At 33.8% G+C, this 9,439-nt stretch overlaps 1 protein-coding gene across 3 annotated transcripts in view; it reads left to right on the top strand.

Moving 5' to 3' along the window:
• Positions 1 to 1,679: 1,679 nt before the first annotated feature.
• LOC111436324 (protein TSS-like) overlaps positions 1,680 to 9,439 on the top strand; it is a 16,764-nt gene continuing 9,004 nt past the window's right edge. Inside the window, exons 1-15 of one of the 3 annotated variants that reach the window (XM_023074068.1) lie at positions 1,680 to 1,830; positions 1,997 to 2,074; positions 2,150 to 2,211; positions 2,412 to 2,504; positions 3,368 to 3,440; positions 3,549 to 3,851; positions 4,039 to 4,106; positions 4,263 to 4,394; positions 5,395 to 5,436; positions 5,524 to 6,048; positions 6,223 to 6,380; positions 7,257 to 7,770; positions 7,846 to 7,908; positions 8,006 to 8,107; positions 8,688 to 9,002. In XM_023074068.1, coding sequence (XP_022929836.1) covers positions 2,011 to 2,074; positions 2,150 to 2,211; positions 2,412 to 2,504; positions 3,368 to 3,440; positions 3,549 to 3,851; positions 4,039 to 4,106; positions 4,263 to 4,394; positions 5,395 to 5,436; positions 5,524 to 6,048; positions 6,223 to 6,380; positions 7,257 to 7,770; positions 7,846 to 7,908; positions 8,006 to 8,107; positions 8,688 to 9,002 — 2,514 coding nt within the window. In that variant the 5' untranslated portion in view covers positions 1,680 to 1,830; positions 1,997 to 2,010. Of the gene's footprint in view, positions 1,841 to 1,996; positions 2,075 to 2,149; positions 2,212 to 2,411; positions 2,505 to 3,367; positions 3,441 to 3,548; positions 3,852 to 4,038; positions 4,107 to 4,262; positions 4,395 to 5,394; positions 5,437 to 5,523; positions 6,049 to 6,222; positions 6,381 to 7,256; positions 7,771 to 7,845; positions 7,909 to 8,005; positions 8,108 to 8,687; positions 9,003 to 9,439 lie in introns of all 3 variants that reach the window. The other 2 variants (XM_023074065.1, XM_023074067.1) reach the window with 2 other exon arrangements.

The raw sequence follows: 9,439 nt of genomic DNA, 5'->3' as shown, positions 1-9,439 counted from the left end.
AAGATAGGTAGACAAACACAATACACAAACTAAAAAACGTAAAATAATTAGCTTATAAAAACTATTCAATGATAAAGCAACTTTTCATGTTTTAATCATAAAATCTTAAAAATAAAAAAGGTATGTACAAGACATAAGATGATGGGTAGAATTTAAAAAGTTGCCATATTTGTTCAACCTTGTGTAATGTCATCATTCTCTTCGCTTCTCTCAACTATATCTAGGAAAGAAAATAAACCGAACACAGGATAGGATGCGTAAAGCTTAAAAAAGTTACCAAATTTTAAAAATATTTTTCTATTCTTTAATTGCAAAAAACTCGAATAGTGATTCAATGCTTTCAACTTCTTAAATAGTATCAAAATCAGACCCTAGAAGTTGAAAAAGTATCGTATAGGTTAAAGGAATATCTTGAATTTGTTAAATAAATATAGATGGTAAAGAAAACATACTTAAAATATGAGTCTTGATGATAAATAATTTTTTTTAATTTTTTCTTTAAAATTTAAAATTTAAAATTTAAAATTTTTTAGATTTTACTTAAGATTTTAGAATTCTCGGTTGAATTTTAAGATGAAATATAAGAAAAGAATGCTTAATTTTTTTTTTAGAAACTCAAAAAAAATATAAGAAAATAGTGAAAAATGAAAAACATCTTTAAAAATCAATTCGAGACGAGTATAGATTAATATGTACAACATAGTCATAATTGACATGCAATTTTGAACCTAAGTGTTTATAGAACTTTCTTGATACATTATTGTTGTCATTGATGACGTACCGTCGCATTCCAAAATAGAGATAGATCACAAAGATCACCTAAGGAAGATTTTGATAATGCAGGGAGCATGCCAGTTGATGTCAATCTCTCGAAGTGTACCTAAAAAAACTGTAAGGTTTACCTCACATTTTCAAAAGGACCACAAAGAGTGTTAGGGTACGCCGCACAAATTTGGTAGAGCTTACATCTCCAGATGGATGTACGTTATAGAAGTGCTCTTGGACGCAGTCTAACCGAGGAATCATCGCGACGACTTCACGCAACAATCTGAAAGAGGAAAATGAACATGAAAATGTCCTGTCCTACCCGCAGATTCAGAAATAAGCAAAATTTTAAAGATGAGAGAATTTATAAGACTCAGCCATTTACCTATTTCACCCCTTTAAACCTATGTTTAAGAGAGTAGGACCCTCTAGAAAACAACACCTAAAAGTTAGTAATATGGTGTAGGACAATGTAAGATCTCATGCTTAGGTTCGAGATTTTGAATTTAGTTCTGCACCTATGTGTCCAATATTAATATTTTCGACATATTATATTCTTAGTGATGTGATTTCTAAAAAAATTCTAAAAAAAAATGACCTAAGTACAAAATTATTCATAGTAAAACAAACATAATTTTGAAGTATTTATTTATTTATTATACATATATATAAAAAGAAAAAGAAAAAAAGAAGCATAGTGTGTAGATGCCACCAAAACATGCTGATTGGGAGTGGTCCCCAGTCCCAATCCCATATCTTAATCCCTACCTTTCAAATGGCTGCATCCATGCCTCTCACTCTCTCTCTCTCTCTCTCTCTCTCAATATTCCACCCATATTAAAAATAATAGATAAACTAATTATTTAAAATTTATTTATTAAAAAAAAAAAAGAAAAAAGAAAAAAGAAAAAAGAAGAAGAACGAAGAAGAGGAGATTAGTGCATAGAAGAGGGCAAACGGGGAGGAGGGAGGCATAAAATGACAAAATTACCATTCTGAGTCATAAATCTCAGCCCTTCCTTTCTTATCACACAACAACAACACAACACACCCTTTGCTGCTGCTGCTGCTGCTGGTACTGCTTCTTCTCCATTCTTCTCCCTTCTTCTTCTTCCTTCTCCTCTGTCAATACTATCCCTTAGCTCTCTCTCTCTCTCTTCCACCTCCCTTCAGTGCCGCTTTCTTAATCCCTTTTAATTCATTCATTATAATCTTCTTCTCTGCCTTTGCAGCTCCACCCACAAAATGGCGCCCAGAAACACCCACGCCAAGCCCAAACCAGAGAAGAAGAAGAAGAAGGACGATAAGGGTAATTTTGTATTTTTCTTCTTTATATTAAACTCTTTTTTTTTTCTTTTTTAAATTTATTTTTTGGGTTTTGCAGTTCTTCCGGTTGTTATGGACATCTCCCTTCACCTTCCTCATCACACCCATCTTCTCTTAAAGGTCCCAACCTTTTTTTCCTTTTCTTTTCTCAATTTTCTCTCTTTTTCTTTTTCATTTTTATTTTATTTCTTTATGAGAATTATGGAAAAAAAATTTAAATTCTGGGTAACTAACTTTTTATATATTATATTTCAATTATTAGTAGTAGTACAAGAAATGAGAGTTTTTGCATTACTGTAAGACTGTGTTGTTTAAAGCAGGGGATATCTACAGACAAAATAATAGACGTTCGTCGCCTGCTATCTGTCCATACTGAGACTTGCAATATTACCAATTTCTCCCTTTCTCATGAGGTAATTTCCCCCCTTTTTTTATTTTTTATTTTTATTTTTGGGATGAAAATGGCTTCTCCTTTTTTTTTTCCTATTTTATTGCAAAAAAATTAATAAATTTGTGCACTCTGCTATTAATTTTATTAAGATTTATTGATTCTAATTCTTCTTAATTAGTTTTTTTTAATTCAATAGAGTGTTAAAAAAATTTAATTATTCGAAGAAATTTGATTAGTTAATTCATACGAGTTTGATTGTATTTTGAACTTATTTGAATTGAATTGAATTTAATCAAATGGAAAGTTTTATAACTTGAGTTGGTCCATGAATTCTCATTCAACCGGCCTTAAATTATTACTGATTTAAAAAAATATATTTTTTTATTTACTATACAAATTATATATGTGCATATTTATTTTATTTTTATTCAGTTTCATAATTATTTTTTATTATTTACTCCTCGATAACTTCTCAAATTATTTTAATTATTTAGAAAGTAACTTTTTTTTAAAATATCTATTTAAATTTAATAGTAAATCTAAATTAAATATTTGAAAATAATACATTTTATTTTGATTAAAAATAAAAATTCCAATTGGATTAACTATTTATAAGAATGGTTTGATTTAAAAAATATCCTAATTAAATCCAAAGCAGCCTTAAATTTAATGTCGAGGAGCAAATGGTTTTATTTTAATGAAAGATATTATATTTTAATTTCAATATATTTTTAAATAAAATACCATGCCATTTTAATAACATAAATAAACATTCGTTTAGAATTATATTAATGATAATAGCCAAAATAATAAATTTATGTTTAATTAAAAATATATCAGGGTATTTCGGACATTGTTTAATTTCATATTTTTCTGTTCTATAAGGTAAGAGGGCCTCGTTTAAAGGATTCGGTGGACGTGTCCGCACTGAAGCCCTGCACCCTAACGTTAGTGGAAGGTACGCAACGGCGTCGTTTTAGGGAACATTTCCCGCTCCTTTCTTCTCAATGGAATGTCTTTTGTTATCTTTTATTTCTTTGATCTGACTCGTCCCGTCGCCGGACAGAGGACTACGACGAGGAGCTTGCAGCGGCGCATGTCCGGAGACTGCTCGATGTCGTCGCTTGCACCACTTGTTTTGGAACGTTACCGTCGGGGAAGGATCAGAATGGCGGTAAGCTTGACGGCAATGGCAGGAACTTGTCCGGTGCGCTGGATAAGAACGGGAAAAAGTCTTCGAACTCCGCTAAGTCGGACGGCTCTGCGGCCAAGCAAGACGAGTTGGAGGCCGAGATCAGCCATTCGTGCCCTAAACTTGGAACGTTCTACGATTTTTTCTCTCTCTCCCACCTGACGCCTCCTCTCCAATGTAACTCTCTTCTCTGTGATCTCTCTTTTGTATGCTTCAATCGTTATTAGCATTTGAAAGTGTGAAACGTTTGTGTGAAAGAGAAAGCAATTTTTCTCCCGAGAGATTCTTGTCGCTCGTCTCTCTTTTTCTGGTAGTTCGTTATTCTTAGCATTTCATAGTGTTACATATGCTGATGGTGCTGCAGTTATACGGAGAGTAACGAAGAAGCAGGTCGATGGGATTTTGCCAGATGACCATCTGTTCTCGCTTGAAGTAAGTTGCTATATTCGTCTAGAATTCAAGAATAACGTCACTCTGTACGCGATGTGTAAAGACATTTCTTAAGAATTCTATTGCTACACTTCTTCTATTTATACCGTATTGATGAATTTTGCTGTAATTTGTTTATCTATTTATTGAATTTATAAGGCAAAGCTTTGCAACGGGAAGGTTGTGCGCGTGGAATCTTGCAGGAAGGGGTTCTTTCATGTTGGAAAACACCGGATTTTGAGTCACAACCTGGTTGATTTGTTACGCCAGCTTAGTAGAGCCTTCGATAACGTTAGCTTCTCTTACTCTTCTTTTCGATCAACTTTCATCCCCCCTCCCTTTTTTTTAATTTGTACTTATTTATTTATAGTTATTTTAATATTTTTTCTTAGAAGAATCTGTAGTTCGGGTTGTAACCTTCTTGGATATGTGGTAACAGGGACGAACTCAGAAATTTTCATATGTAGGGGCAAATTTTTTTCATTTGAATAATAAAATTCCAATCTCCAAAACTTAGGGAGTGAGAGAATGTGAAAATCTTAACGTTTTTATATAATTTTCTTAATCTAGATTAAGCCAAGAGAGGAAATTTTTTGAATGAGGCCGCCACATTATAGCTGCTTCTTAACAAGCATTGGATATAGATTTAGAAATATGAATGCTTTAATCCTCTAGATACAAACTCATAGTACTTCTGTAGATTTTGTCTCCTGTATCCAAAGATGCAAAATTGCCAACCACGATGGGCCTTCTTGAATAATTTCTTCAAGAGAGGGCGCCTTCTTCACTTCACCCCTGTGTGGGAAGAAGCACGGATTATTCATTGCCGCTAAGAACTTAGGAAGCTTTTAGTGAGTTGAGTTTAAAAACTAGTGTTTGTACCTTTTTATTGAAGATATATTTTGATAACTGTTTTCTACATGGGCGGAAAATAGTGATTTACGAGATATGAGTCAGTTGGCATTATTTGTTAGTGTATAATTTTACCAAGCTTTACATGCCTCAATAAGTACACTACAATGGTCCTGACATCAATCAATTCGACTGACAGTGACAGAACTATGTTACTTTGGAAGTTGGATAGGGTTCATGTTCTTTTTGTACATGAATTCTGGACTTCTGATAACAATTTTTTTCATCTTGCTATACATTTGCTCTCATGCAATGCCAAAGAGAACGGCGTGCTTTTACTGTATTGAAAAATTTCTAATATCTTGAAATTTATTAGTCTTTTTAATTTAAGATTTCGAAATATTGGTTGAATTCACATTTCTTATTTCTGATGTTTCAGGCATATAGTGTTCTCATCAAAGCATTCTCAGAACGCAATAAGGTTGACCATGATTTTTTCTGTTGGAAGTATGTACTTCTCATTTTTAATTTCTCGATTATAACTAACTATTCATGAGTTTCCTTGCAGTTTGGAAATCTTCCTTACGGCTTTAGAGCCAACACATGGCTTGTTCCTCCTGTGTCAGCACAATCGCTATCAGTTTTCCCTCCTCTCCCTGTGGAGGATGAAACTTGGGGAGGAAATGGAGGTGGTTTAGGAAGAGATGGTCAAAGTGACTTGATACCATGGGCCAGTGAGTTCCTATTTCTTGCATCAATGCCTTGCAAGACGGCAGAAGAAAGACAGATTCGAGATAGAAGGGCTTTTCTTCTGCACTGCCTTTTTGTTGATGTTGCCATTTTCAGAGCCATTAAAGCAATTCGACATGTTATTGAAATGTCAAAGGTCGACCATTTAGTTTCAGATGATGGCGTTCTTTTTACCGAGAGGGTAGGGGATTTAAAAGTTACGGTTGCGAAGGATATTCCTGATGCAAGTTGCAAGGTAGGTACAAAAATCGATGGAATTCAAGCCATTGGAATGGACCAAAAGAACCTGGTGGAAAAGAATTTATTGAAGGGGATCACTGCTGATGAAAATACTGCTGCCCATGTAAGATGTTTTCCGATTGAAGTTTAGTTTGTTCAACGTCTGTGAGTTGGACTAGTATTATTATTAATTATTATCATTTTGACTTTATATCTATTTGTTTCTGTTTCTAATTTAGTGGTTAATTTTTATGGATTTCCTTTCTAGTCATTAAATTAAGTTTTGTAATGGGTATAGGATACTGCAGTCCTAGGTGTCATAAATGTGAGATATTGTGGTTATATCTCCATAGTGAAAGTTGAGGAGAAAGATAACGAGAATTTTAGTTCTCAATATCAAAGCATTGAACTTCTTGACCAGCCTGAAGGTGGCGCCAATGCCCTTAACATCAACAGGTATAAATATCTCAACCATATAAGTGCTATAGCAATTTCCTCTTAACTCTCTACATGCAGATTATGTATACGTATTGTTGCTTGTTACTGCCCTTAAACATGATCTCTAGCTTCAGTTTTTGCATTAGACTTGTAAAAGGTAGTTTATCTATCTTAATAATAATTTTTAGGTTAAGTAACAAGTTCAATCTCTAAACTTTTAGTTGTCTTGTTCGTCCTTGAAATTTAGAAAGTGTCTTATAGGTCTTTAAACTTTCAATTTTGTGTCCAATAGAATTGAACAATTTTATGCTTAAGAGGTCATTGACTTATTTACCATTTTTTATAATTCATGGACGTATTAGACACATAATTGAATGATTAAGGTATCATAGGACATAAAATTCAACCTTACATCCATTTGATCAATTAATTTTCATACATTTTGATTATGTATATGTTAGGAACCTGTTAAATACAAAATTGGATATTTAAAGACTTATTAGACACTTTTTAAATCTTAGGACTAAATAGATAAAAACTTGAAAATTCAAATGTTAATACTCCCTATTGCTTCATAGAAAGTCGTTGCCTGCTGTTGAAATTGTTGATGGATAAAATGTTTCATATAAAACAAGCTTGAGAAGTATTTAAAGCTGTTACAAATAATTAAAAAAAAAAAAAAAACTTATATTTTGTGGTTTTATTCATCCCCAATCGAGAAGTACAGCTCTAGTTCTTAAAGACAGGTTACTACGCCATGTTGTAAAGTGATCAGCGTTAACTATCAACAAGGAAGATATCAAAGCTTTGGTTTGATGTCAGAGCTTTGCTTGTTCCTAGTTAAGCCATTTTTCATGTCACTGAGAGTCTCACAACTGTATTTTTTTCTTACAGCTTGAGATTATTACTTCACCAAACTACACCTTCAGAGCGTAACAAGTCTCTCACGCATTTGCAAAATATGGACCAAGAAGAGCTTGGTGCAGCCCAAGCTTTCGTAGAGAAACTGTTAAAAGATAGTCTTGCTGAGCTTGAAAACGAGGAGATACAATCTAATCATTTTGTTAGATGGGAACTTGGAGCCTGCTGGATTCAACATTTGCAAGATCAAAGGAACTCAGAAAAAGATAAGAAATCTTCCAGTGAAAAGGCCAAGAATGAAATGAAGGTGGAGGGACTTGGGACACCTCTCAAATCTCTAAAGAATAAGAAAAGGCAAGATATGAAAACTTTAAAGATGCAGTCTGGAAATGATTCCAGCAGTTCAGATGGTGAAGTCAACAATGCTACCTCATGTGAAACTGAAAACGAACAAAATTCAAAAGAAAATGAATTAGCATTAAGGAGGAAGTTGTCCAAAGAGGCCTTTGATCGGCTGAAAAATCTGGACACTGGTTTGCATTGCAAGGTAATGCTTCTTTAGAGGCTGTTGCATCTCCCACCATCTACCATACCTCAACTAACTTACCACTTCTGATTTCAGTCTATGCAAGAATTAATTCACTTGTCCCAGAATTATTACGTGGAAGTTGCTCTTCCAAAACTGGTAATTTTACATTTAATGGTCACATAATTGTTTCTTTTTCTTGCATGTTAATATTGTCATGGTGATTCCCTTTTCTAGCATTTATCATGCTTTACAGGTATCAGATTTTGGTTCTTTGGAGCTTTCACCAGTTGATGGCCGTACTCTAACAGATTTCATGCACACAAGAGGTCTTCAGATGCGTTCACTGGGTCATATTGTAAGTTCATTGATGTATCCCTGCCATGCCTTTGCAATTTCGTATTGCTTTTTTGTTGTTTTATCCCAACAAGCTGAAAGGGATGAGAATTGAACATGCTGTGGGTTGTTTTGTTCTTACATATTGCCAATCTTCAAACAAGCTCCCCCTTTCAAAATCTCTCTTCCATGATTTAGAGCAATTTACTATGTCTCTCTTGTTGAAATTGGACATGAATGAACAAGGTTTAAAAAACAACTTTTTCTAGCATCAAAGCCATGGTGCAGCATCTCCATTATTATTCTATTTGCTTTGCTTGCCAGACTCTTATCTCATTCTTTCAACAAGAGCTGCTCTTCATATTCTGATCTGACCTGAATATTAGTTGCATATATCAGGAAAAAACGCTAGACTTAAATGTTAGAAGTATTGAATATGACTTTTTTCCCCTTCATGTCTTTTCTTGAAAATAATATAGAGAATTCTTCTTTTTTGTTTTCATTCATTTATTTATTAACCTAATATAGAGAATGCATCTGTTGAGAAAATGTGAAATTTCCTTCTTTGATAGATATTATATTTGAGTTCTGTACCTTATTAGGTCAAGCTTTCAGAAAAGCTCTCGCATGTGCAATCGCTTTGCATACATGAGATGATAGTACGGGCTTTTAAGCATATTCTTCGGGTTGTCATTGCTGCTGTTGACATTGATAAAATGGCTGTTTCTGTTGCTGCCACATTAAATTTGCTTCTTGGGGTTCCTGAAAGTGGTGAATCACTGAGGCCTTGCAATGCCCATTCCCTTGTCTGGAGATGGCTGGAGCTATTCTTAATGAAGCGATATGAATGGGACATAAGCAGCTTTAACTACAGAGAACTAAGAAAATTTGCAATTTTGCGTGGCATGTGTCACAAGGTATTAAGGACTGAATTTCAGTTTCAAAATCCTTTTCAATGGGCCCCATTCTTCAGTGCTATATATAAATTCACCTCTTTTACATTTGATTTGACCTTTTTCTTATTAGCTCTCTCATGTATTAAGATAATTTTTGCTAATGAAAGAACATATACAAGAAAGTGTTCCAACTTGTGAGGACAAGAGACCGTGCATAGTTATAGAACTCTTTGTTCACACCTCTCTAAGAACTCTCCATTTTTTAACCAAAGGTTACACAAAATAGCAAAAAAGGTTGCCCTCCGTCAGGGTCTTCCTTTGTCCTCAAATAGAGGTCAGAACGACACCTCCTTCAATTTCGGCAATCAACATCATTACGATCCAAGAAAGGCAGAAAGAACATATCATGAGAACAACTACTACACTTTGTTTGTTTGTTTTTTTTTTTTTTTTTTTTT

Source organism: Cucurbita moschata, unplaced genomic scaffold (assembly GCF_002738365.1).
Source record: "Cucurbita moschata cultivar Rifu unplaced genomic scaffold, Cmos_1.0 Cmo_Scf00053, whole genome shotgun sequence".
Classification (NCBI taxonomy): Eukaryota; Viridiplantae; Streptophyta; class Magnoliopsida; order Cucurbitales; family Cucurbitaceae; genus Cucurbita; species Cucurbita moschata.
The sequence above is the reverse complement of the archived record's forward strand: the minus strand, read 5'-3'. Positions and strand labels throughout refer to the sequence as shown.